Source organism: Megascapheus bottae, chromosome 24 (assembly GCF_031878675.1).
Source record: "Megascapheus bottae isolate mThoBot1 chromosome 24, mThoBot2.hap1, whole genome shotgun sequence".
NCBI lineage: Eukaryota > Metazoa > Chordata > Mammalia > Rodentia > Geomyidae > Megascapheus > Megascapheus bottae.
The window spans coordinates 1,296,391-1,323,822 of record NC_143532.1 but is presented as its reverse complement, the minus strand read 5'-3'; the positions used below and the strand labels follow the sequence as shown (position 1 = coordinate 1,323,822).

The window sequence follows — 27,432 nt, the reverse complement described above, 5'->3', positions numbered from 1 at the left end:
TCCCCGCAGGACCTCCCACTCGCGGGCCAAGGCCGAGGCGGCCCTTACCGCCGCTCAGAAAGCCCAGGAGGAAGCCCGGATTGCCAGGATCACTGCCAAAGAGTTCTCACCATCCTTCCAGCACAGGGAGAACGGTGAGGCCCGGGCGGCCGGCTCTGAGCAGGCTGTGCAAGGGCGCTGCGGTACTGGGCCAGGGCACCGCAGGGCTGGGCGCCTGAGCCCCCAGGCCTCAGCCCCGCGTGTGGCTCTTGGACTCCCCTGCTGTGGCCCGTTTCCCTGGGGGTGCGGGGAGAGGGGCCTGCTGTGCTGCTGTCTGTGGTGGGCAGGCTTTGTCTGCTGGTTCGGAAGCTCTGCCAGCGGCTTGGGCAGAGGCCTGTGCAGGGAGAAGGAGCTGGAGATGACCTGGAGCAGGCTGAGCCCAGCTTGCTGTGAAACGACGGAGGCAGAGCTCTGTGGTAGAGCCGTAGGCCGGGGCTGCCAGAAGCCGCGGGGAGGAGGGTGGGCAGGTGTGCTCTGAGACCCAGGGCGCCAGCCGCGCCTTAGACCCAGGCTCTCAGGCGCCCCACAGGAAGTGATTCTGATAGTGTAAGCCCCGGGACATTGGTACAGGCTCCTACAGCCCCAGGAGGCAAGGAGGCTCTGGTTGAGGCGGTGGCTTCTGCTGGGGAGGCCTCACCGCTGGTCATTTTCCATCCAGAAACCTTGAGAAGTCTCACAATGGAGCAAGGAGGCCTGTTGAGCCGCAGGAGCTGCCCTGTGGGAGGGGCGGACCCCACCATATCCACCCCTTACCTGCCGGGAGGGGCTGACCCTGCCATGTCCACCCCGTACCTGCCCACGGCTGCCTCCCAGCTCTGCCTGCACACACCTCCTCCGTGGGGAGGTCTACACTGCAGTGCACATGTCCCTCGGTGCTAGCTGGTTGTCCAGCCTCCCGTCTACTGAGAGCACATGAGTGGTCAGTGACACCAGACCAGGCACTGGGGAGGGCTGGGGGCCTCAGAGCCCCTAGGCTGGGAGGTGGGGTTCTGCCTGCGCCCCCAGTGACCTCGGTGTGTGTCTCGCTTCCAGGGCTCGAGTACCAGAGGCGGAAGCACCAGGTCTCCTGTGACGATATCGAGGTGCTGTCCACGGGGACACCCCTGGCCCAGGAGAGCCCCGAGCTGTACCGCAAGGGCACCACGCCTTCCGACCTCACCCCGGACGACAGCCCCCTGCACAGCCTCCCCGCCAGCCCCGCGGCCACCCCCCCGCCCGCACCCACCTCCAGGAACAAGGCCCACTTCTCCCGGCAGGTCTCGGTGGACGAGGAGCGGGGCGGGGACATCCAGATGCTGGAGGGCCGGGGAGGGGACCCCGTCCGCCACAGCTGGGCCGATGACCGGGCGGTGGGCTCGCGGGGCGTCCGCAGCGGCGCCCTGCGCAGCGGCCAGCCTGCAGAGGACTTCCGCGCCCGCGGACCCGGCCACAGGCAGCCGGGGAACCCCCGGCCCAGGGAGCGGCGGGCCGAGTCCCCCACCAGGCTCTCGTGGACTTCGCCCTGCCCCGGGGGCGACGAGGAGCAGCTGAGCAACTACAAGCTGGAGATGAAGCCCCTGCTGCGGATGGAGGCCTGCCCGCCCGAGCCTCCCCCCCAGAGGCGGCGGCACAGCCGCGGCGCCGGGGGCGACCGGCGGCCCGAGGACCGGGCCTTCGGGCTGCAGAGACTGAGGCCCAAGCCCCAGAACAAGGAGAACTTCCGGCCGGCCTCCACGGAGCCCGCGGTGCAGAAGCTGGAGAGCTTGCGGCTGGGGGAGCGGCCCGAGCCCCGGCTTCTGCGCTGGGACCTCACCTTCTCCCCGCCCCAGAAATCCCTGCCTGCTGCCCTGGAGTCCGACGACGAGGCCGGGGGCCAGCACAAGCCCAGCACGGTAGGTGGCACCACGCCTCCCATCCAGGGTGGCAGGACCCTGGCTGGGCTGTCCACACGGGAGGCTTGTGCGTGGGGTGTGTCCCCGGGGCGAGAACCAGGCAGTGGCGCTGGCCCCGGAGCCCTGGTTCAGAGGCGGCTCGGGCAGGAAGGGGAGGCTGGCCGTGGCAGGCGCAGGCGGGCACTGAGTGGCCTCCTGTGTGGTGCTGTGAGGGCGCTGCCGTCCCCACCTCTGTGTCCTTTACACCTTGGCTGCCAGGACGCTTCCCAAGCCAGCTCCTCCTCCGCCTCACTGTGCGGGCTCCTCCCCGGGGGGGATTTTGGAGGAGACACTCGGGAGCCTGGTCCTGGGCACCCTGAGGGCTGCCCTCGGCCTGCTCCCCGCTGGGCCGCGGGTAGTGGGAAAGGGGCCTTTGAGGAGCCCTGCGGCCAGCTGCCACGGGCCACCAGCCACCGGCATGCCACAAGCACTCACGAGCTCCAGTCCAGACAGATGTGGGTTTGTCCCCGTTGCTGGAGCAGAGGTCAGCGTCCACTCCAGGTGGCCTGGGTCGCTGCGGCACCCTTTGTCCCCCAGGGATCTCCCGCGGGGCCTGCTGTCCTGAGAGGTCCACGTCTGCCTCTGCTCCAAGCCCCTGTGAGCAAGTGTCTGCCTCACTGCCCCCCCCTCCAGATGCCACAGAGCGGCTGGCGGGTCCTGCTGGGACCATCCCTGCTGGGACAATCCTTGCTGGGCGTGAGTGCTGCTGTGTGGTGCTGTGTGGTATTGTGTGGTGTGTGGTGCCGTGTGCTGGCAGGGGTGGAGAGGTGGCAGGGTTCTGAGTTTAGGCCATTGTGGGGGAGGGGAAGCCTGGCTCGAGGCTCCACTGGGCCTGGGGCCTGCTCCCTACTCCAGACACCCAGGAACGCTCAGGACGGAGCCAGGGAGGGAAATCCAAGTCCACCCTGCTGGCCGCCCCCACGCCTCCCTCAGGATGTGTCCCGGGCTGGGCCTGGGCTGCCTCCCCCTTCCCTCCTGCAGGGCTGGTCAGGCCTGAATGCCAGATACCGCCAGGCCATGTCACCCAGAAGACAGCCGGTGCAGTGGCATTTGTCACCTGGGGTGGACGGGTCCCTCAGGTGCGCTGCCTGCGTGGCCGCGTCTGTCACCCCAGCCCTGGGGAAGTGGAGCTAGAGGATCTCAGGTTCCAGGCCAGCCAGGAACTTGGGCGACCTTGCTGGGTGCGGTTTGGATTTTAAAGCCCTCCCTCTGCTACCTGGAGTCTTCTGTCTAAAATCGGGCAGGCAGGGAAGGAAGCCTGGGCCGGGGATGTGGGCAGGAGAGCATGCCTGGCCAGCAGGGCGCGGCTCAGGGCATGGGGGAGGACGGCAGGGACCAGGGCTGCAGGACTTGGTGGCAGGGAGAGCAGAGGCCGCCTGTGGCTGTGGGCTGGCACCGCTGCCCTGGCTGGACATGGGCGAGGTGCCTGGCCTGCCGTGCAGAGGCCACGACTGCTGAGGAGGAGGTCAGGTGAGGAAGGCCAGGCAGCTGGCGCCTGGCGTGGCAGCCTCTGGAGGGGACGGTGTCCAGCCGGCCTTGCTGAGTTGCCAGCTGTGTCCAACACCTTGCTACCCCCGTGCACAGGAACAGCGAGCCTGGGGTGTCAGGGCTGTGCTGTCACCCCCGGGCTGGAGGAGACTGGTGGGTGGAAAGTGGGAGCTCGATCCCAGGCTGCTACCCCGCCGCTGGCCGTCAGGGTACCCAGGGTGTTGAGGCCCCAGCGAGGCTGGCCCCTCCTCCTGCAAAGCAGAGCAGGCCTCGCTGGCCTGGGGCCTTGCTGGCCCGGGGCCCCGCCTGCCCCGCCTTGCCTGCATCCCTTTCAGATGGTGGCTTTACGGCCAGAGCTCATGAGCCAGGCCGCGTCCCTGTCTGCAGCGCGCGGTTCAGTTGTTCCCGACCCAGAGCCATGCCATTGTCACCCGTCTTGGGTTTTTTTAATTTTTTGCCAGTCCGGGCTTGAGCTCAGGGCCTGAGCACTGTCCTTGGGATTTCTCAAGGCTAGAGCTCTACCACTTGAGCCACAGCACCATTTCTGGCTTCATGCTATGTATGTGGTACAGAGGAATCGAACCTGGGTCTTTGTGCATGCTAGGTAAGCGCTCTACCACTAGGCCAAACTCCCGGCCCCGATCGTCACCCATCTTAAGAGCCCTCACTGTAAACTCTGCTGCCCACATACCCCTCCGCCCAGCGCTAGCCGCCTGGGCTGAGGTCTGTGGGTCTGCCTCTTCCGGGCACTCCTCACCTGGGGCCTTTTGGGCTTCTTTCAGCGTCAGGTTTCCCAGCTGGTCCATGGTGGAGTGGGTCAGAGCATTAATCCCTCGTGTGGCTGAGTCGTAATCTGGGGTGGACAAGTGGCTGTCCTTTTCCCTCACACTCCCCTTGGGACTGGTGGGGTCCTCCTCGGCCACTCTGCACCACACCGTGACACCTTCCTGACGGTGCCGGGCCCCTTGGCGAGTAATTCTCCCACCATCTCTGGGGCACAGCCAGCCTTTTGCAATGGGAGGACCAGGCTCTTGTCCCGGGGAGAAGGTGTAGGTCCTTCACAGGCCGCCCGCGGCTGGACACTGGGGCTAACCCACCTGCCACATCTCTTAAGTCTGACCAGAAAGGGCTGAGGGCAGGGCGGGGACGCAGCCATTCCATGGCCAGTGTGGCCTGGCACCTTCACAGCAGTCCGGGGCCTCCTGAAGTCCTGCCCATGCCCGCCTGGCCTGGCGCCCGGTGCAGGAGGCACCCAGGAAGGGTCCAACGAGGTTGCAGCCAGCAGAGAGCGGCAGAGCCGCCGTGAGTTTATGAGGGTGGGCTGCAGGCAGCACTCTGGTCCAGCCACAGCTGATGCCAGGAGGGCCGTCTGAGAGGCCCGTCCCCACACTGCCATCTGTCTGTGGCACAGGACAGGAGTTGTGGTGTCCAAGGACCCAGCTTCTCCCGTGGGTGCCAGGAAGCCAGTGTGGTCGTTGGTGAAGCCGCAGGAGCCCCCAGAGGGCTCTGGTGCCGGCCTTGTGTGGCCTTGGTCGGCCGGAAACACAACCAGGGGTTAGGGGGTGCCACCCTCACCTCTGTTCTCTGTTGCAGGGCTCAGCTCCCATTCTCGTCGTCATGGTGATCCTGCTCAACATTGGAGTCGCCATTTTGTTTATTAACTTTTTCATCTGATGCAATTGTCTCCATGGTAACAATGTACAAACGGGGACTTTGAAAGCAAAACAACAAACGGGAAAGAAGGGAGCTCCAACAGCCCAACTTCCGAGTCTTCGCAGAACATGATTGGGTATCACTCACAGTTTGCCTTTTTTTCTGGGTAATGTTTTTTGGATTTTAGCCAAAATTCTTTGCTTGTCTAGCACTTTGCTGTGTGGCATGGCAGGAGGCGGCCAGCACGCCGACCTCAGCGTGATGTGGAGAGAAGTGGTCCTGGCCTTGGCCTGCCAGGCCGGGAGCCCGCCCGCTTCCCAGAGCCGCTGGGGACCCTCAGGCACCCCACTGTGGGTCTGTGCTGCCAACCCTGGGAGAAGGGAAACACTTCCCCCCACGGAGCGGCCCCCGCCCCCCGTCTTGTCCACCGCTCATTCATTGTTCGCCCTGTCAGCCATCCTCCCCCCAGATCCAGGGGCCGACCCCGCCCGTCTGAGCACCTTGGCCCAGGGGCTGTGCCCCGGGCCCGTGGGCCACGGACAGTCTGAAGCACGCCTGGGCTCTGAGCATGTGGCGTTTTGCACTTAGTACGCAGGATGTATATTCAGGCTTCGTGTCCCTGGCAGTGACGCCCCATGGACGTCACCTGTCACCATTACTGACCTCCACGGGGTCTCACGTTTGCACTGTGCCTGCCTCGACCTCCCCTGACAGACATGCACATCCCCTCCAGACGCCTCTTCCCCGGCGCGCTCTGGTCCGGGACACATGTCGGAACCCAGTGGCTTGGATTTCCTGGAAGTGGCTGCATATCCCACACTCCTGGATGTACAACGTAACTGTGTCAGTCAACACACACAGGTTCCTTATGTCTCTGCCTTCTCTACCAGGGTTGTTCCCCATCAGACAAAAGATCAAGGGATGCCAGAACTCCTGGGGCCGGGTCAGCTCTCACGCGCAGACGTGCCTGGGCCTGGCCAGGAGTCGGCCCGGGGGCCTTCGCGTGACCCCTGTCAGTCTTCTTGGGTGCAGCCTGTCTTATGGACTCTGCCTTGCTTTGCTTATGTTTAGCTGTTTCTCTGCTACCTTTCGAGCAGATTTCTTTACTACACTGCACTGGATTGCTATATTTTTAACCAGAAATAAACAAAAGATGAGAGCATGTTCCAGTTACACTCCGTTTATTGTTTTCCATGCTCCACCCACTGCCTCTTCGCCGGGCTGGCTTGGGGGTGTGGGGAGAGGGTCAGCAGGTGGCCGTGTCTAAGGGGACCTCTTTTGTAATCTGCCTTTTCCTTTTTACTATCAAGTCCTTGCTGCAGACCTGAAGTGAACCAAATAGATTCCTGCTGCTTGCAGCTCTGAGAATCGTTCGTGCTGCACTACGTGTTTTCTAATTCAACCCCACACCGTGGGAGTGGCTTGGCACAGATATGTGGCATATACCACATGCAGCACCGCACACATACGCACGCTGCTGAGGCCCCAGGGTGCCCTGCACTGGGGCCCGACTACAGGGCCGGCCCTGCAGCTGGTTTCCACAGCCCACCATTAATCGTGAGGCACCCCACCGGCCCCTGCAGCTGGATCGCTCTCCTACCTGCCCGAGCCCTGCCATCCTCCAGGCCGCAGGATGGGAACCACGGCCATGGGGCACAGGCTGACCTGCTGGCCCCTGGTGCCTCAATCAGCACCCAGGGCAGCCTGACAAGCACCACTCCGATCCCGACTGCATCTTCGATTTTCTAGATGGGAAGAAGAGCAGAGGCAGAGGTACTAAGTGACTCCCCAGAGCTTGCCCTGTGCCCAGACCCGGAAATCTGTGTCCTGGAGAGGTGGAAGGGATTCTGATGGCTTCCCTGTGCCTCCTGAAGTGGACGTAGTGCCAGGTCACGTGAGAATCATCTCAGGTACCTAGAAGGCTTCCATTCTTCTGGAGTCCTGAGTTCTAGAATCAATAGCACCTGGGGTTCCCAAAGATGAAGAGTCCAGCATCACAGAGCACAAAATAACCAACGGGGGACAGTGACTGCACCAGAGCCCAGCAAAACGCAGTGACCAGACAGAACAGCACGTGGCACGAACACGGTGGAGTGGCCCCCAGCTCTACCTCCACTTGCTCTGCTCAGCTGCAAGATGGGTGCGGCTTCAGGCACGTGGGGCTGAGGGATGCCAAGAGCCCGTGGTGCTCAGCCCAGGGGCACGGCAGACATCTCGGGGCCAACAGCTGGGAACCGTGCATTTCAGGGTCTGCTCTTTGGGTTTGGGTTGGCGCTATCCTCGTATGTCTGGCCCCTCTGGGCACACTGCTTGCACCTGGCCCCGGGCCCCCAGTCACCCATAGTGCAGGTCGTCTGGGATGCTCCGGAGCCACAGGTCCAGGACAGCGGACCTGTCCAATTCTTCAGGGCACTCTTGCGTGCACATCCCCTCCATGGCACCACAAAATTCTTCATGACACTTTCTCTTCCAAATGAAGCTCGCTGAGGTAAGAGCGCTTCTGCCTCAGAGATGCAGGATGGAGAGTGAGGGACCTGTCTCCGCCACTCAGCACGACGCCCTGGCAGTACAGCCCATCTGCCTGCTACTCAGTAGGCGCCTCAGGCCTGCACGTGACAAGCATCAGAGAGCAACAGGACAGAGGCCCAGATGGAGGAGGAGCCCAGGAAGAGGGAGAACAGGCCAGATTCAAGCCCGCGTGCCATCTCCATGTACTTATGCAAGGATCTGTTCTTTCTTTCACCTTGACCGACTTCAAATTGTTTCTTTTTAAAGGTCCCACTCAGTTTCAGGAGCCTCTGGTGACCGTGCAGTGCAGCTGGCTGGCCTTCTTGCCTCTCTAGTGGTGTGAAGGGCTCGGTCACCCTGCTTCCTCTGGGGCTGGTGAGATGGAGGCAGTGGAGCACTGCTTCCCCCCACCACCACCCGGATGCAGCCTTAGCTGAGGATTCTCTAGCTGGCTCAGCCAGAGTGCTGGAAAAAGGCCCCAAGTGACCTGCACCCAGCAGACAGGCCAGCAAAACCCCACGAGGTCTCAGCTGGAGCCCTGTACTTGACACACTGTATGCACACTCACATGTGCTCACAGCGCATCAGCCACAGCTGCCACAGGCCACACCAGCGGCCTTCTCCAGCTTGTCTGAGCATGGCCACAGGCCTGCAGCCTTACTGCCACGGCCAGCACAGGGTCTACGTCCGGGAGGCACGGAGAGCCTCCTCGGGGATGGGTGGGCAGGCTCTGAGCGGTGCCTGGAGGCTGAATGCTGTGTGTGTGGTGGCAGGGGTGCGAGGGGCCTGGTGTGGGGCTGGGGAAGCGCCTGTGGCTGAGCTGCATCTTGGGCAGAGTCCTGAAGTCCCATGGCAGCTGACCCCCTTAGCCAAGAGCCAAGGTGACCACACCACCCCCTGCAGGTAGCACTCAGAACTTGACACTGCCGGACACAGCCAAGCCAGGCGGCAGAAAGATGGCTCTGTGCTTTCTGTGGTGTGTGTTGGCTCCACAGCTTGAGATCCTGGCTGGTGCTCTACCACTGGGGCCATGCCCCCGTCCTACCTTCGTGCAGGTTAGTGGGGGAAGCTGAGATGACAGGCACGAGCCGTGGCAGCTGGCTGCACAGGTGCCTTCTGAACGTCAGGCAGAGATGGCCTGACCACCGGACGTGTGGTCACCAGAACACAGGGCTGTGAGTGGTGTGAGAGAAGGCTCGAGGCCCCGTTTATTGGAGGACAAACATGCATCCCGGGTCTCCAGACTCGTCTCTGCCCACCTAACCTGGCATGCCTGGTCAGTCCAGGCTCCACGAGGGAGCCTCCCTCCTCTCGGTGGCCTTCAGTCTCGGGCCTCCTCCAGGGCCTGCTGTGTGCATCTGGCCTATGTGACCCTGGGCGAGACCAGTCAGTCCTGACTGGCAGGACTCCACCTGCTGTCCCCAGGAGCTGGCACCAACGTCACTCTTCTCACCCAGGAAAAGGGAAAGAGAACAAACTTGAGTCATGGCAGCCTGTCCAGCCTAGGACAGCACTTGAAACCCTGCAGGGCCTGGCAGCTTGCGCACCCCGCCACCCCCAGATTGAGGCTTCCTGGAGCATCCACGGGGCTGGGCCACATCTGGATGGAGCTTACCTTCCTTGTCCTCTCCGCTCTCCTCATCCCCCGTCTCTGTGCCCTCGCTGGAGCTGCTGTCCTCCTCCGAGTCGCTCTCCTCCAGCCACTCGTGAGCTTCTGCCCATGCAAGAGGAACACACTTCAGCTTAACTTACTCCAGGGCCACACGTGCACAGAGCCCCCGGGGCTGACAGAGCCGCTCTGTCCCGAGGGCCTGGAGGCAGGGGGGAGCTTGGCACTGGGTGATGTCACCTCAGCCTCTCGGTGCCCTTGCCGCCTGGGCCCTGGCTGAGGCTGCTGGAGATGGTGACAGAGCTGTGGCTGAGGGTGGCCACAGGCTCTGCTCCGACGCTAGTCTAACTCTTAGAAAGATGGTTCAAGAGCAAACCGGAGACCCGGGACTCAAGCAGCAAAGACAACAGGAAGGAGGGGGAGGACACAGGGGCCAAACACAGCGTGGGCCTCGCTATGCCGAGATCCCGGACAGAGGCCTGCGAGGCCGTGACTGCAGGCCCCTCCCAGCTCACCCGGATCCATCTCCACCAAGGTCTTCCATGCTTCCATCTTGTGGAGGTCGAGACAGTGAAGGTCACTGAGGGTCACTTGGCGGTCGCCAGCCTCAAACATGCCACCATAGACGTAGAGCAACCCGTGCTTGACGGCGAGCATGGCGCTGGAGCGTGGACACGGCTCAGCAGTGGGACAGTCGGGGTCAGCGGTGCTGGCGCAGGCCTCGGTCTCAGCCTGGGCCGGGGGCCGTCCTCCCACGCTCGGGGACGCGAGCATCTGCTTGATTGTCACCACGGTCCCGTCCTCGGCCACCACCTCTTTGACCACCTCTAAGGGCTCCTGGGCACTGACGGGCCCCTGCTCCTGCTCACAGAGTCCTCCACATTCCTCGGCTTTACCTCGCCTCCGCTTCTTCCTCTCTGCCTTGGGGCCCTATCCACAGAACGAGCGCAATGAAGACGGCGGGAGACCGACCAGCCGCCCCCACCCAGCAGTGGTGTGCAGGCCACAGGGCTCGCTCAGGGCCCCGACTGACTGCACAGCAGCCTGTGTGCTCTGGCACTGGGGACTCTGGGGCCCAGACCTAGGGCCTGCAAGCCTAGCCCAGGCACATGGCGAGACAGGGCTACGCCACATGGCTGGGCCCAGCAGGCTGGAGGATGCCCCGGCCAGCCCCCGAGCCCATCTGTGGGGCATGCCCCTTAGATACCTTCAGCTGCCCTGCAAACCAGCGGTTCCTGGTGGCATCATAGAAGTACAGGTCGTTAAAGAACATGCCGTCCAGGCGCTCTTCCTCCTCCTCATCACAGACGCCCCCGAAGAGCAGTGTCTGCTGATTTGGGGCTACAGCCGCAGAAAAGCCAGACCTTGGGGTGGGCTTGACCCCGGAAGGGTTAATCCGGGTCCACACCCATTTGCCTGTCGGTGGAGCACATGAGCCAGGGTGAGAGGCCTTGCCGAGCGCCTGGGCTCATGGGGGTGTGGTGGTGGTTAAGAGGCCAAAAGCACGATGCCAGGCTGCGCTGGGCGTGCTATGCCATGCCACACTCCACCATTTCCTCTGCTGCCTTGTGGCTTAGCTACAGCACAGGGATTGCACAGTTCCCAGATGCCATGGCTTGAGGGGTGAGGAGACGAGGCAGGGGTGGGCACAGTCCACGGGCTGCACCTCTCCTGCCTGGATGCTCCCCTCAGCAGCCACGACAGAACCTTCCACATGATCCGGAGACCATGCCAGGTACAGACACCTCCTGTGGGGAGTGCACGCAGACCCCGCCTCTTCTTCCACATGATCCGGAGACCATGCCAGGTACAGACACCTCCTGTGGGGAGTGCACGCAGACCCCGCCTCTTCTTCCACGTTTCCACAAGGAAAAAAGAAGTGACATTTCCCCTCCATTAACCTCAGTGGCGTGGAGGAGACCCTCTCTACCAGTGTGGGCCAGCCCGGCCGGCTCTGTGCCACTCAGGAGCACGTGGAACAAGACGCTTCCTGGGGCAGGGGCCACAGGGCCTGGCACAGAGGGAGGCCTCTGGGGTCAGGGCTCCTGGGCACCAACTGGCAAACTGGACACCAGAACAGCGATGTCCTCCCAGCCCATATGCGCAGAGGCCATGGCCTGAAGAGGGCGCTCCCGGCGCTCCCACAGAGCTGCCCCCTCCAGAGCTGCCGGCCCCAGGCTCCACGCTGCGTCCAACAACAGGGCTCAGGCCCGCAGCACAGGGCCAGAGCAGGACATCCCAGTACTTCTCCAACAAAGACCAAGGAACAGCCCCGCCCTCCCCTCCTGGCCCTCCCCCTCGCCCCCCCCCGTCTGTGCTCCCCCTCCCCTCCTGGCCCTCCCCCTCGCCCCCCCCCGTCTGTGCTCCCCCTCCCCTCCTGGCCCTCCCCCTCACTCCCCCCCCCCCCCGCCTGTGCCCACCCTCCCCTCTGTGCCCCAGGGCCTGACGGGGGTGCACAGTGAGCGTGCCCAGAAGGGGGGTGCCCCAGCCCCACACCGAGAAGCGGAGCTGAGCTGCAGGAGCGCTGCGCGGCTGAGGCCCCTGCAGGTGCCGGGGTGAGTGAGACAAGGCACCCGGACCTGGGGCCCCGCGGCCATTCTGGACAGTGTGGATGGCTGCCTACTGGGCAGGGCGCAGCCAGTACAGTTTCCCCTGCCCACTCAGCTCCAGCCAAGCCAGCACTGACCTTCTCCTCCCTCAGACTTCAGCAGGAACATGTCCGCGTGCTGGGTGCCTCTGTCCACGTCCTTCCTGACCCTCTGCAACGGGCAAAGCAGACACGTGAGAAGGGGTGGCACACGATGGCCACCACCTGCGGAGAGGGCCGCACACTCAGCTCTGTGCCGAGCTCAGTCCTGGCGGCTCTGATCTGCTGGGCCACACAAACCTGACTGACAACAGGCCAATTAACCATCACTAGGGCCAGGCCACAGGCATGTGAGTGCTGGGGTCTGCAGGCGGCCGTGGTGGAGCGGGGGTCAGCCACCCGTTTCCCACACCTAGGTGTCCCCGATCCCTACCCTCCACAGACACAGCCACACCAGCACCGAAAGGCTTTCCAGTGCTTCAAAAGCAACCACGCTTCTGTCTCCCAGCCCTCAGTCATGAGCCTTCTTACAGAAAAGAGCGAGCCCACGAGCAGGAGAGGGTGCCCCGCAGGAGAGAGGCTGAGGTCAGAACACCAGAGACAGAGCCAAGTAATCGCTGCCCCCGGGTCTCCAGGGAACTGTGTCATCTCACTGGAAGTCAGCAAGTCCCTCAACCCCCCCTACACACCAGGTCCTACCTGCTTTGAGTAGCCCCCATAGACCACTATGCTGCCCTGGGGACTGACGGTCATCAGGCAGCCTGACCGGGGCGTGGGTCCAGGTCCTGACGGCGACAGCCTGCTCCAGGTGAAGGAGTCCAGGCTGAAGGAGTACACGTCATTGTAGTAGATGTAATCCCTGCACAGGACACACGCCACACCACAAAAGGACATCAGGGAAGGGACACACACCGCCACTGCCACCGCCGCTGCCCCCTCCACCACCGCCCCCATGAGATCACTCCAGGAAAAGGCCAGGTTGTAAAACTAGTCTACCAGACTCAAAATACCCTGCACTGTGTTACACAGTTCTCAGCTTCACTTGCCTGAATTCAAGTGAAGGACTGCAAACACTTGTGAGATTGCATTAGCACACAGAAGCTTGGTCACTGCAGTCATTTACTCAAGAGTGTCACACTGCACTTCCTTGCCTCTTAGCAAAGCCACAATTAACCCAATAATTACACTGGGCTACACTGCAGGCAACTTTAAGATCGCCATGAGTGACGCTGTGGAAACACAAGGGGGCAGAGCACTCCCACAAAGCCGCCCTGGTCGGGAGGCCGGCCCTGCTCGTGCCTGTGGAATGCATGCCTGCCAAAGGACTCCACACAGGCAGAGGCAGAAAGAGAATGGAAGACTTGAGAGCACAATCCCAGCTCTGCAAAGCGGCAGCTTCTGCTCCGCAGCCCCTGAATGCTCAGTTGGGACCTGGAGCAGCAACAAGTGTGCTCGGCACAGCCTGCCTTTCCAGCCTCGCCCCACACTGCAGCCCTGCAGTAAAGACACACAGCAGCACCTTCCACAGAAGTTCAAAAACTGGTATTTAAAAGTCAAACCAAGAGGCATCGGTGGCCTGGAATCCTAGCTACTCAGGAGTATCTGAGGATCAGAGGTGGAAACCAGCCCCAGCAGAAAAGTCTGCGAGACTCTCACCTCCAATGAGCTACTCAGAAAAAGCAGGAGCTGGTGCTGTGGGTCAAGTGGGAGAGCGCCAGCTTTGAGCATTGAAGAGGACCCAGGTCTAAGTTCAAGCCCTGAGACAGGTTAAAAAAAAAAAGTCAAACTAATGTAACACAAGTGGTACTCTATTGTATTATTTATTTTCTGTGTGTCCAAAATCCTAAAAGACAGTAAAACCCCTGGGAGACTTTACTTAAGACCTCCAAGTTCACGGTCCCTGGGAGGCGTGCACTGGTCCTGGTCCCTGCCTGAGCACAGGGCTTCCAGCTGAATGCAAAGTCTAGCCCAAATGCTTCACTGTTCTGTTCTGGTACCAACCTTGCACTCTCATGAAAGCCACCGAAAAGGATTAGCTCTCTCTTCCAGGCCACCATCCGATGTCCACTCCTGCCAGAAGGACCTCCTGGAGATCTAAAGCACAGAGGAGGGAGAAAACAGTATGGTAGTCCTTCACTTCCGATAAAACAGCAGGAAACCAGACATGAGCTGGATGCCAGTGGCTCACACTGTCTTCCTAGCTACTCAGGGGGCTCAGATCTGAGGATCATGGTTCAAAGCCAGCCTGGTGGGCATGAAAGTCCATGAGACTTATGGTCAATTAACCACCTGAAATCCAGAAGTGGAGCTGTGGCTCACAGTGGCCGAGTGCTAGCCCTGAGCAGAAGAGCTCAGAGACAGTGCCCTGAATTCAAGTCGTACAACAGACCAAAAAAAAGGAACCTAAATAAAATGTATAATCAACTTTTCAGTCACCAAAGAATTGCAAACTCAAGTAAAATACCATTTCATTCTATCAACTAAATTAAGATACTTAACAACTAAATTAAGATACTTAATGTCACAGGAAAATGATTCAGAAAATAGTAAGTAAAATGGCAGGTTAGAAAACACAGCATTACGTAAGATTCCAGCGGCTGTGAGTGGTTCCTTTATTGTCTGCCTCCCGTGTTTCCCGTTTTCTTCTGTGAACACAAACGACTCTCCTAACTGGAAAGGGAGGCCAGGCAGCATGTGGAGCTGGCAGGTGAGGGGCACTCTCCGGAGAGGAGCCCTGGCACCTGGCGTGGGGGCCAGCGGCTCCAGAAGCTGACTCAGCACGGCAAGCTCCGGAGGCTCTGCTCAGCTGGCCTCCGCAGCACGGGACCCCCACCCGCTGCACAACTTTCACCCACTTCAGGCTGCAAATGAACTCACACCATGTGGTACCTGCTTACACTGCAGAGCCCATGGGTTCTGCATCCATCGTGTGCAGCCTTCCCAGAGCCGTCTGCAGGACTCGCACACAATGCCACAAAGGGAAAGTACCCCACCCAGAACCTCCACCCTCAGAACCCTGAAGACTGTCCAGTCCTGGGCCCTCTCCACAACAAGCCAAGGAGCCATTCACCACACTGCTCCAGAGAGCCTGCCCCTCCAGAGTGTCCGCCCCTCCAGAGAGCCCGACCCTCCAGGTGCCTGCCCCTCCAGGTGCCCACCCTTCCAGAGTGCCTGCCCCTCCAGAGTGCCCGCCCCTCCAGGTGCCCGCCTCTCCAGAGAGCCCGCCCCTCCAGATGCCCACCCCTCCAGAGTGCCCACCCCTCCAGATGCCCACCCCTCCAGGTGCCCATCAGGACCTCTCCCTCACCTTCAAGCCAGCCCACTTCCAATGTCATTTGAAATGACCTCCACAGAGCCTGCAGAAAGCTATCCAGCAGCAATGACTAGAGGCCACATTCCAGCACCCATGTGTTCCAACACGCTCACACACACGCCTGCTCGCTGGCAGCCCTCTGACTCCACCAGCAGGGAAAGCTCGTCTTAAGCCCTGCCTCCCCCGTCCTGTGTTCACACACTTCCCAGAAAGGAAACAGCTTAGACCATGAAGATGGTTTCGCATGCTATGCCTTTGTCAACCAGGGTCCTTACTTTCTCACCTAGCTTCACACTGTCCTTGAACTTGTAAGTATATCCTGCTTTCGTGACCAAGCAGCAGGTGTGACAACACTTAGAGAGGGTCGGGGCACAGCGTGCCTCATCCCAGCAGGCTCAACAGGAACTGCCTGCCATGCAGACCACCCCTGGGTGGACTCTGGACTCGCAGGCTGTACAGGGAAAGGCCTCCTGGCAAGCGGGCGGTCTCACATTGTGACACAAGCTGCACCCAGCCCAGGGACAGGAGGGCAGTGTCAACCTGGGCCAGAAGTCAACTCCCCTCCGGGAGACGTGGTGTCAGGGTCCATTTGGGCATGCAGACCTCCACAAGGGTGGGTGAGAGGCATCTGTGTGTGTCCCACCCAACCACCCCCCCACCCCGCTCCGCCCGGGTAGAGCCATCTGGGGAGGAGGCTTCCATCTAACGAGCAAAGCAGGGCAGTTCACAGCGGAGTCTACTGCAGAGACAACACAGAGGAGACCCCAGGCCTTTAATGGGCGCAAGTAATGAAAGCACGCTGGTGGCCGGTGAGGCGGAGTCCTCCCCTCCACAGCACAGGCATCCCACTGGGCACCGCTGGGCGAGTCAGGCCCCAGACTCGAGCACGGCAAACACAGCCAAGGACCGTGGGTTTTCCGACTAAAGTGGGAAAAATGTCTATAAAAAGGTTCCACATCTTCCTAAGAAAAATAAATACACCAGAAATAAGCCCATTTATATCTGAACCTCCAACAGGCTTTTCAATTGCCATCAGTCCTAAATATGGAGTCTTAAAAAAGTAGCATGTCCCACTCAGTCAGAAGTTTATATATAACACGTGCACGCACACGCACGTATACACACACATGTGCAAACACACACACACACACACTACACATATAACATTATAGGCACTCAAGTTTCAGCTCATTTGGGTTGTACACAGAACAGCATTCCCACACGCTCGCTGCCAGTGATGTCACCAGGCCCCCGTACTGGGCCCCTGCGTGACAGCCACATCAAATAGCTCCACAAGCTGAGAGTGGAGTACACAGCCCACGACGGCCTCCTGAATCTGTTCAAGTTCATGCCCCCAGGACTGTCTGCAGCAGTGCCCTGGGAACCAAGCAGCCCGAGGAGCAGAACGGGCCCTGGGGGAGGAGGGTCGAGGCTGGCAGAGCAGGCGGCACCCAGTGGCTCATCCTCAGCACAGGGCACTTCCTCCCTCAAGTGTGGCTGGGCAGGTGCACAGAGAAGTGTCCCTGCAGAGCGTGGCCAGGGCAGCCCCACGCCCCTCTCCCACGCCCGTGCACGCAAGGGAGCTCTCTCCACTCTAACAAGCTGCCAGGCTCAGCTGCCACATGTGTTTTGTTTTTGTAAGAAATGTTTACCTGCTCGACCACCTGGGCATGGTTAGGACTCCTGTGTGTGGTTCCATCCTGTTGTTACTGACCGGGGGCATCTGCGGTGACGTCATACCATGACGACCACCTGCGTGTGCTATTTACTTTTAAAAGGTTAGCCCCGAAGGGCAGCGGTGGCTCACGTCTGTCATCCTAGCTACTCAGGAGGCTGAGATCTGAGGATTAAGGGTCAAAGCCAGCTCAGGCACAAAAGGACCTGAGACTCTTATCTTCAATTAACCTCTAGAAAACGGAAAGTGGGGCTGGGATTTTGTCCTAGTGGTAGAGTGCTTGCCTAGCACGCACGAAGACCCAGGTTCGATTCCTTAGTACCATATACATAGAAAAAGAAGCCGGAAGTGGTGCTGAGGCTCAAGTGGTAGAGCTCTAGCCTTGAGAAAGTCCAAGGACAGTGCTCAGACCCCGAGCTTAAGCCCAGGACTGGCAATTAAAAAAAAAAAAAAAAAAAAAAAAAAGCTAGTCCCACGGAAGCGCGGGGCTGTTCTCTATCAGGCTGCTGACATTAGTGAGAGTATGCCCTAAAAAGCAGCTGTGTGAGTGTGGGCAGGGGCTCCGGGGCCGGCGCTGCTCACCAGGCCTGATGCAGGGCAGTGTGCATTGGGCTGCACAGGGCTAGGCACGTTCTCTCATTAAACCTCAGGTTTAGGAAAAGCACTTTCACCAGGGCGCTGGTGGCTCCTCTCTAACCCTAGCCACACGGACTGAGATCTGGGGACGGAAGGTGACAGGTGTCTGGAGGACCTTCCTGCCCTGAACGTCTGTCCTGCCAGCCCTGCTGGGTGCTGCACACTGACCACTGCAATGGCCTCTAATGGTGGAGACAGTGTTCATCCACGACAAGATGCTGGCCTGTGCAGGCGTTGGTCCAGACTCCACTGTCCACGCTCAGGCTCCGATTCAAAGGCCATGTGGCAATGCCTGCAGCTTTCTGCCACAAAGATGCCCAAGGCCCCCCCAGGAATCCCAGAAGCCTGGGCTGCACCCACTGCTGTGTACAGAAACCCTAACCCAGAGCACCAGCAAGGGGTGTGCACAGCGCCTGGGTCGTCCACAGCCAGGGGACAGCAGCAACGCAGCGGCTCTTCCCCCACACGGCAACGCTCTGGGCTCGGTACCACATACACAGAAAAGGCTAGAAGGGGTGCGTGGCTCACGTGGTAGAGCTCTAGTCTTGAGAAGGTCCAAGGGCTCAGGGCTCAGGCCCTGAGTTCAAGCCCCATGACTCGTCCGGGGGTGGGGGTGGAGTAGAGCCCAGGCCTTCCCCTCCCTGCAGGCCTTCCCCTGCTCCTGATCGACTTAGAACACAGCATAGGAGCACAATCCTAAAGCTGGGGATCCTTCCAGCAGCTCACCTGACTTGTTCCCACGTCCTGGTGGCCAAATGCAGGACCCAGAGATCCTTGTAGTGGTAGAACTGTTCCCCGTCAGGAGATGCAAACTCTCCTCCAAAGAGCCACAGCTGCCCGCCGCCCTGAGGCACCACCACAGCCTGCGGAGAGAAGGACAAGTCCACCGCAGAGCAGCCCGGGCTCGGGGTCCACACCATCCTCACGGATGCACAGCTGCCCGCTGCCCTGAGGCACCACTACTCCCTGGGGAAGGAAAGGTACCAGAGCTTCAACTCAAGGCCTAAGCATTTTTGGTCAAGGATGGTACTCTACCACTTGAACCATACCTCCTTTTCTGGCTTTTGGTGGCTAATTGGAGATAAGCATCTCAAGGACTTTCCTACCCAGGCTGGCTTTGACCCTGACCCTCAGATTTCAGCCTCTTGAATAGCTAGGGTTAAAGGGATAAGCCACTGGTGCCTGGCTGGGGGAAAAAAAAAAAAAATTATTTGCTAAAAGATACTAACAAACTGGCCAGGAGTGTGGCCTAGTGGTAGAGTGCCTGCATAGCATGCATGCATATCCCTCAGTACCACATACACAGAAAAAGCCGGAACTGGTGCTGTGCTCAGGTGATAAAAGTGTTAGCCTTGAATAAAAAATACTCAAAGGCAGTGCGATACAAACAGACTGAAAATGGGTCCTGTAATGCAGCACAGACCCAGAAGATTCCAGGTGAACATCCTCACACAGTGGTCTACGTAGTACCTTCCCAGAAAAGGGGCACTGTGCTCGAGCCAGAACAGGCTTCAGCTGGTACTCATTTCTCAGGACAAACCAGGCCCTGCTCTCCAGAGACCAGGAGCTCTTGGACAGGGCTCTGCTGCAGTGGCTTTCCTGCCACTAAGTCTCCTCCTCTGCACTGTCAACTTACAACCATCTATCTCCACGCCACGCTGCGTGCATGGCCACCTAGGGGCCCAGATGGAGATAACACAGTTAACACAAGCTTGAGCCAGACACCAGGAATGCACACCTGTAATCCTAATTGCTCTGGAGGCTGAGATATGAGGACCACAGTTCGAAGCCAGCCTGGGCAGAAAAGCCCATGAGACTGTTATCTCCACTAAAAATGACACAACAAGCCAAAAACGGAGTGGTGGTTCAAGTGGTAAAGGACTAGCTCTGAACAGAGGAAGCTCAGGGACAGAGCCAGCCCCCAAATAAAAACACTTTAAAATACACACACGGGAGCCTGCTGTTCTGAGCGTGGAGCTGTGATGGTAGAGGGGACGAGTCCAGTGAAGCCCGGGGATGCACTGAGAGGCACGCAGCACTTGACAGCAGAAACCAGCCAGCTCTGCTTTTAACCTCCTTGCTTCAAAAGTCGCCCCTTTCCTGGACAGGCCATGGCATGGGGTCCCCTCCCTTGATTGCAGTGATACATACATAAGAACACCACAGGGGGAACTTCCACCAAGTACGCCTACCACCCTCTCACTCCAGGTGGCAGGTGTTCTCCGCGTCTCCTCTCACAGGCGAGAAATGGCAAGTAAAGAAACTTAGAAGCGCCGGAGTTAGAACGCAGCAGTGCCTCTCTGCGGAGGCTGCCTGCCACTTGCAGCGGACTCAGGAAGGGGTGAAGGCAGTGGCCGGGCAGTACCTGGTGAGCACAGCGCCTTGGGGGTGGACCCGGGATGTCTACGTTAGTCCACGTGTTTTTTCTGATGTTGTAGACATACAGATCATTGTACACAAAAGTCTGCAAGAAGCAAGAGGGGCATCAGTGTCAGAAAAGATATGCAGGCAAGTACCAGCAGTGGTGAGGATGTGCCCTGCTGTTAGAATCCCCAGGAGCAACACTGCCACAGACGGGTCACACATGGCTCTTGGGATGGGTGGGAGAACAAAGCCTCGTGGTAAGTTGAACACATTCAGTCACGGCCAGGCACGCTGCCTTGTGCCCGTGTAATCCCAGCTAGCTGGAATTCAGAAGGATTTCAAGATTCCATCTCAATAAGTCAGCACAATCAGCGATTTCACTGCTCTCTGATTTCCAGGCTTTCTGTTTTGTTTCTTGCGGGTCCTGAGGCTTGACCTCCGGGCCTGGGTGCTGTCCGGGCTCCTCTCGCAGAGCTAGCGGTCTACCACATGAGCCACAGTCCCACATCTGGCTTTTCCTGTGATTTCAATTGGACATCAGAGTTTCACAGATTTCCCTGCCTGGGCTGGCTTTGAATCATAATCCTCAGATCTGAGCTTCCTGAGCATTAGAGGCATGAGTCACTGTGCCTACATAAACCAATGCTTTTTAACTCGGCGCTACAAGCAACTTCAAAACACAGAAATTGTTGGCCTGTTCAACAATAAAAATTGGCTGCACAGCTTACTATTTTCTTTGCCCAGAATTACCTAGAGGACTGAGGTGGACCTCGGTGGCAGAGCACCCACCACCAGCACCAAAGAACAAAGCAAAAATACCACGAATGTCAATTACGGAGGACACAGCAATCAAGGCCCTGGCCAGACGACAGGTCGGCCATCCGCCGTGAGTGGGGCCAGCTGTGATCAAGCAGTCAGCTGAGCCCGTGCTGAACTGAGGGCCCGGCCAGGGGCCTCATCACCCATGTCCCGATGCTTCAAAGGGAGGGAAAGGAGCAGAGTGCATTTCTACCACAGCTCTAAAATAACTCCATTTTGAATGAGGCCCAGGAAAAAGAACAAGAAAAAAAATATATACTTTACTTTTTGGCCATTGAAATATTCACCTCCGAAAAGGATTAATTCATCTTTCTCTGGATGGACGGAGAGGGAGGCATTTAACCTGCAAGACACAAGCAGCAGATGAACACACAACACATGCCAGGCTCCCTCCACCAGAGATGAGCCCTTCCCACCCCTCTAGGAACAGGTACAAGAGCCACACTCTTGATCCCAGAAGATCACAACCACAAGAGGGAGAAAAAATTATCTTTTCTATCAGTGGGCTGATCAAAAGTTCTTGCTTTGGGGGCTGGGGATTTGGCCTAGCAGTAGAGTGCTTGCCTAGCATGCAAGAAAACCCGGGTTTGATTCCTTGGTACCACATACATAGGGAAAAGCTGGAAGTGTGCTGTGGCTCAAGTGGTAGAGCGCTATCCTTAAGGAAAAGCCTGAGGACAGTGCTCAGGCTCTGAGTTCAAGCCCCAGGACTGGCAAAAAAAAAAAAAAAAAAGTTCTTGTTTTGGCCTGAAAGCAAAAGAACTGTTTGGGGATAAGGAAGTACTTTTGAAAGGTAAGGTTTTGTCTTAACTGTTTTTTTGCAAGATGGAATTAAGACACACCTCAGAAGATAAACCTCAGATTGTTGAGATTACTTACTTATGTGTATTGTTAAATCTTTTTCCCCCCTATTTTTTTGTAGGTCTTGGGACTTGAATTCATGGCCTGGGCACTGTCCCTGAGCTCTTTTGCTCAAAGCTAGTAATTTACCACTTGGAGCCACAGCGCCACTTCCAGTGTTTGAGTAGTTAATTTGGAGAGAAGTCTCACAGGGAATTTGAACCTGGACTCAGGTCAAATCTCAGCCTCCTGTGTAGCTAGGCTTACAGGCGTGAGCCACTGGAGTCCAGCTAGTATTGTTAATCTTATTTCAAAGTCACCTTACACAAATACATTTTACTCTATTCAAATTGGCCACTCTCAAGCAGACTGTGAATCTGAGCTCAGAGGGGCAAGGCCTGCTATGTGCTTGCTTTCCAGATTTTTGGCTGATGGTGCCATACCCTTTTGCAGAAGTAAATCTTGCACTGCTGAGACAAACCTTTATTATTGTGTCTACTGTGATGCCAATGGTTCTTGGAGAACATATTTATATTACAGGACACTTGGATTAGACACATCACAACTGGCTGCAAACATCCTCAGGAATGAAGTATTGGCCTACCATACAGCTTATATCCAGATCTCACCTCCACACCTCTGCCTGCCAGGTAGGAGCTATTGGCCTTGCCTGGCACGCAATGAGGAAAATGGTCATTTAGGACACACAGCACTGATGCCAGAGTTCTGCTACTTACAGAAACAAATGGAGCAGAAACTGGGGGAGACAGGTCGTCTGCTGGCTTACCGTGGAGAAGGAGGGCCGCATGGGGTCTCGGTGACTTGGGTCTTCCTGGCATCCAATGTCTGGAAATGGGCTATGAGAGCTTCCAGGTCTTCCTAGGAGCACACAAACAGCCACAAATGAGACTCTAAGACAAACAGTCACAGGGTCCCAAGCCTGGCCAGAGCTCCTCTGTGAATCTTACTGCGGGGAGGGGGGGGGGATGTTGTTCTACCAGGGTTTGCTCGCACAGAATGCGACTCATTCCAAAAGATATTCAGACGGGAAGCGGGGCTCACACCTGCAATCCTCTACTCGGTAGGCTCCTGTCTCAGGACTGAGATTTAAAGCCAGCCAGGGCAGGAAAATCTCCAACGACCAGCAAAAAGCTGGAAGTGGAGCTCTGGCTTCTGTGGTCGAGCATGCGTTCTGAGGAAACAAAGCTAAGGGGCGGCACCCCAGCCCTGCGTTCACACTACGGGCCTGGCACAAAATGCAGGCGTACCCACGCGGATGACCCCCGTTATGAGAGACGGTGTGGGCCGGGACGCGCGGGAGGCCGGGATCTGAGCATCGCGGTCCTGAGCCGCCCTGGGCAGACTCAGAAGAGCCGGCGCAGCGCTGCGGGCGCTCAGCGGGCTCAGGGACGGCGCCGGGCCGAGCGCAGCCAGGCCGGCGGGCAGCCATCACCGCGGGGAAGCACGAGCCTCACTGTCCTCGGGGACCGCGCACGGCGCTCGAGGCCGGCGCCCTCACCTCCTCCTTCCGCGAGCGCTTGGACACCTTCTTCTCCATCTTGGCGGCCGTCTTCTCGGCGCCGCGGCCCTTCTTCTCCTTCTTGCCCTTTTTGCCCATTGTGCGGGGTCGAAGGCGCCGGCAGAAAACTAGGGAGGAAGCGCGGCGCGACGCCGGGCTGGCAGCGAGAGGCGCGATGAAATTGCGTCACTTCCTCCTCGTGGCTTCCGGCGTGGAACGACGGCCGCCCGGGTTCTGCCCCTTCCTCTCGGCCCCACCCCCGGCCCCGAGGCCACGCCCCCTCTCCGCGGCCACGCCCCTCCCGGCAGCCAGCCAACGCCCTCTCCAAGGCCACGCCCCTCACCGCGGCCACTCCCCCTCTCGCGGCCCCGCCCCCGGCCCGGCAAAGCGCGAGCTCCCGCGCTCCCGGAGCGCTGCACACGTCGCCAGGCAGGGGGGCACCACGGCCTCGTTCCCCAGCCGTGTGTGCCGACCCACGTGCGCGGACGCCGCGGACTGGCAAATAATAATAATAATAGAGGAGCTGTAAAGTTTGCCAGAAGAAGCGGGTTGAATCTCCAGACAGTGTCATCTAAGGTACAAAAGCCTAGGTCTTCACCCCTGCTGCCAGCCCGGGAGTGGGGAGCTCTCCTAATCCCGAGGACCCCAGGCGTGGACTCCAGTAGCCCTGCAGTCACCCCTCCAGCTGTGGATGAGGAGCTCTCCTAATCCCGAGGACCCCAGGCCTGGACTCCAGTAGCCCTGCAGTCAGCCCTCAGCCGTGGAGTGGGGAGCTCTCCTAATCCTGAGGACTCCAGGCCTGGACTCCCGTAGTCCTGCAGTCTGCCAGCCAGCTGGGAGCTGTGAGAGTGAGGGTGCACCCCTCAGGGAGGATTTAGAAGATTCTGGTCGGGGCAGGGCTTCTTGCTTTATTATCAGAGGAATCTGGAAGCTGGTTGGAAAGCCCTTCAATGATCCACGTGGCAGTGACATTATCAAGGAAGACAGAGAGTGAGGTCAGAAACCTGAAAGAGGAAGAAGATGAAGCATGGGTTCTTATTTTAGTGAATGTTACGTTTCTGGAAATGTTAATGGATTGCTTTAATCCATTTTAAACTCTTTGGTGTGGGCAGACGCCCTCTGCTGCCTTAAGTTGAAGTTCACAAGATAAAAAAATCGTAATGGAGGGCTAGGACTTTGTCCTAGTGGTAGAGTGCTTGCCTAGCCTACACGAAGACCCAGGTTCAATTCCTCAATACCACATACATAGAAAAAACTGGAAGTGGTGCTGTGGCTCAAGTGGTAGAGCTCTAGTCTTGAGAAAGTCCAAGGACAGTGCTCAGGCCCTGAGCTCAAGCCCAGGACTGGAAAAAAAATCATAATGGGCCAAATGAAAAAAAATATGCCGACCTTGAGTCACCTTCACAACTAATCTGGATGAAGGAAAGCATGGCCAATGTGGTACAGATGCACACTCCAAGTGTGCAAGCCAACCTCAGAAGACATCTTGGGGGAGTCAAGTGAGAGAATAATACATTTGAAAACTGCCAAAAGCAAAAGACAAACTTGGGAGATGGAGATACAGCTGGGTGCCAGCGGCTCACACCTCTCATCCTAGCTACACAGGGGGCTGAGATCTGAGGATCAAGGTTCAAAGCCAACCTGGGCAATAAAGGTGGTGAGACTCTCATTTCCAATGAATGAAAAGCTGTAAGCGATGCTGTCAGCTCAAGATGTAGAGTGCTAGCCTTGAGCAGAAGGAGCTTAGAAACAGTGCTCATACCCAGAGTTAAGGCCCAAGACCAGCAAAAACAACAACAATCACCCTGGGAGAGGCTACCCGCTGTGTGACTGAACTAGCTGATGCTGAAGCTTGCTTCACTTAACAACTCAAGTTGAATTTACAGCCTCCCACCCCACTGCACAGGGTCCCAAGGTACATCCAATGCAAGCCCAGGCCCCAGCTCCCGGGAGTCTTCAGGCCAGTGAGGACGGGCATAAGACACACCCTGAAGTGAAGTGAAAGAGAGGGGTGCAGAGAAAGGGAGAAGGATTGCAGGAGGGAAGAAGGGAGAGGGATGATAGAAGAGAAGGAAGGAAAATATAGGAGGGAGGAAAGAAAATGACATAAAGGAGGGAGGGAGGGAGAAAGGTGAACCTGAGCTGTCACTTCAAGTATTTTATGTAGTTTTCTAGTTGTCTGAGGAGAAAAGTAAATTTAGAAAAAAAAAAAAAAGTCTCGCCAGGTCTGGTGGCTCACACCTGTAATCCTAGCTACTCAGGAGGCTGAGATCTGAGGATCAAGGTTCAGAGCCAGCCCCAACGCAGAAGGACCTGAGACTCTTATCTCCAGTTAACATCTAGAAAATGGGAAGAGGGGGCTGGGAGTTTGGCTAGGAGTGCTTGTCTAGCATGCACAAAGACCCGGTTCAAGTCCTCAGTACCAAGCTCAAGTGGTAGAGCTTCAGTCTTGGGGAAGCTCAAGGACAGTGCTCAGGCCTTGAATTCAAGCCCCTTGACTGGCCAAAGAGAAAAACGGGAAGTGGGGCCTGGCTCAAGGGTAGGGTAGTGGCCTTGAGCTGAAGAGCTCCAGGATAATGACCAGGCCCAGGGGTAGGGCAATAGCCATGAGCTGAAGAGCTCAGGGACAGCGCCCAGACTGAGTTCAAGCCCCATGATCCACCAAAAAAAAAGAAAAAAAAAGTCAGGGCCGGGAGTTTGGCCTAGTGGTTGAGTGCTTGCCTAGCATGCACGAAGACCCGGGTTCGATTCCTCGGTACCACATACATAGCAAAAAAAGCCAGAAGTGGTGCTGAGGCTCAAGTGGTAGAGCTCTAGCCTTGAGAAAGTCCAAGGACAGTGCTCAGGCCCTGAGCTCAAGCCCAGGACTGGCAAAAAAAATAAAAGAAGTCTCAGGTCCGGGAGTTCGGCCTAGTGGTAGAGTGCTTGCCTAGCATGCTTGGAGACCCAGTTTCAATTCCCTGGTACCACATACACAGAAAAAGGCAGAAGTGATGCTATGGCTCAAGTGGTGGAGCTCTAGCCTTGAGAAAGACCAAGAGCAGTGCTCAGACCCTGAGCTCAAGCCCAGGACTGGCAAAAAAGAAAAAAAAAGTCTCAGTGCATCACATGATGAGTGTCTTTTTGTGTGGCTGCAGTGCCCTGTGTGCTGGGGTGCAGAGCAGAACCCCCGTCGCCTCCTGTACCTCCAGGACCAAGGTGTGCCAACGGGACCCTGAAACAGGGAGGCCGCTTGGGTTCTGAGTTCATAGCGTTGTTACGGGAAAGGAGGAGGTAGAGAGCCGGGGTTTCCTGGTAAATCAGCAAAGGAGAGGAGGGGACTGGCCAGCCTCAGTGCAGTTACCCAAGGAGGCGAGGAACGTTCACATTGCAGGGGCAGGTGCGGAGAGTCCATGTTACACAGGAATGTGACACCAGAGAGAAAATCTGGTGTGTTCTTTACCAGGTTGTTCTTTGATTTTTCGTTTCTGGCTCTTGGTTTCTCTGGCTTCGCTCTGTGTGCTTGTAGTCATTTTATTCACGCTCGCTCACAGAGGTATGCTCACCGTCCAGCTCACAGAGCTATAGAATGTGCCGGTGATCATGGAGCCATCGCGCCCTGAAGTTGTTGAGTGGATGGAATTCTATCCAAGCCCGTGGCTTACAGTGTTGTCCAAACTTAAAAACAAAAAATGCGTCCTGAATCTTTTCTACTTGTTTGAGTCAGTTTGAGAGACAGGGGCATTACTTGTTCAACTGTACTTCAGGATTTATGTAGACAAACACTGTGTGTGGGCAGCCGGGAGGGGGCGCTCTGGGCAAGGCAGCCTGCCGCTGGCCCTGCTCTCCTCCAGTTCCTTGTGACGCACAGAATCTAAGATGTTTCCTCAAGGTCCCGCCCCGGGAGTTAGCTGCATGCCTGAAGAATCCCTCTGTGTCCACTGTGAGAAAGGGAGACGTGGGGTGTGGGAGAGTCTCTGGGCATGGAGATCAGGTGACCTGGGAGCCGCCGGCCAGCCGGGAGTAGGCCTCCATCCCACAACCACAGCAAACAGCTCTGCCCCCCACAGCATGGGAGCCCGGGAAGATCCTGAGCTCATGAGGGGGATGGCTGTCCGCCAGGGCTTTGGTCTGTCTTGTGAGGCTCTGGTGGGGCCCCTTGACCCAGACAGCTGACCCACGAGTGGAGCTTTGAGCTGGGAGGTCTGGGAGGTTGGACGGCGCCTGAAGCTCACCCTGTCATCAGGTATCTGTGAATGTGATCGTGTGGGTTTTTTTCCCATCTATTAGATGGTGAATGGCAGTGATTCTTTTTTAAAATACAAAACTAATGTTGCCTTACTTGGTTACGGCACACTGTCCTTTTGCTATGTTGTCAGATTTGCTAAAATGTTCTCCTTTTACAGCTGGCCACTGCCATTGAAGAGGCTCCGGCAAGGGGATTCCTGGAGCCCAGTTCAAGGGCAGCCTGGACAACAGACGGAGACCCTGAG

General features: G+C 58.0%; 2 protein-coding genes across 5 annotated transcripts in view; one reads left to right on the top strand and one right to left on the bottom strand.

Moving 5' to 3' along the window:
• Jph3 (junctophilin 3) overlaps positions 1-6,263 on the top strand; it is a 34,346-nt gene extending 28,083 nt beyond the window's left edge. Inside the window, exons 3-5 of the mRNA XM_090357160.1 lie at positions 10-134; positions 1,072-1,910; positions 5,031-6,263. Of these exons, the coding sequence (XP_090213286.1) occupies positions 10-134; positions 1,072-1,910; positions 5,031-5,111 (1,045 nt within the window). The 3' untranslated portion in view covers positions 5,112-6,263. The remainder of the gene's footprint in view (positions 1-9; positions 135-1,071; positions 1,911-5,030) is intronic.
• Positions 6,255-23,122, bottom strand: Klhdc4 (kelch domain containing 4). Of its 4 annotated transcripts, XR_016539519.1 has the most exons (13): positions 22,961-23,122; positions 22,229-22,320; positions 20,866-20,944; positions 19,784-19,882; positions 18,145-18,281; positions 13,796-13,888; positions 12,494-12,653; positions 11,894-11,966; positions 10,415-10,623; positions 9,723-10,137; positions 9,214-9,312; positions 6,691-6,835; positions 6,255-6,414 (listed from the first exon to the last, which is right to left on the bottom strand). XR_016539519.1 is itself a non-coding variant. In XM_090357161.1 (12 exons), exons 1-12 carry the CDS (start codon positions 23,057-23,059, stop codon positions 6,774-6,776), a joined length of 1,617 nt encoding a protein of 538 aa, XP_090213287.1. In that variant the 5' UTR covers positions 23,060-23,122; the 3' UTR covers positions 6,572-6,773. The 4 variants fall into 4 exon arrangements, 3 of the variants coding, with proteins under 3 accessions (XP_090213287.1, XP_090213288.1, XP_090213289.1); XM_090357161.1 differs by lacking the exon at positions 6,255-6,414 and having other exon boundaries at positions 6,572-6,835; XM_090357162.1 differs by lacking the exons at positions 6,255-6,414; positions 6,691-6,835 and adding an exon at positions 9,003-9,046.
• Between the last annotated feature and the right edge of the window lie 4,310 nt (positions 23,123-27,432).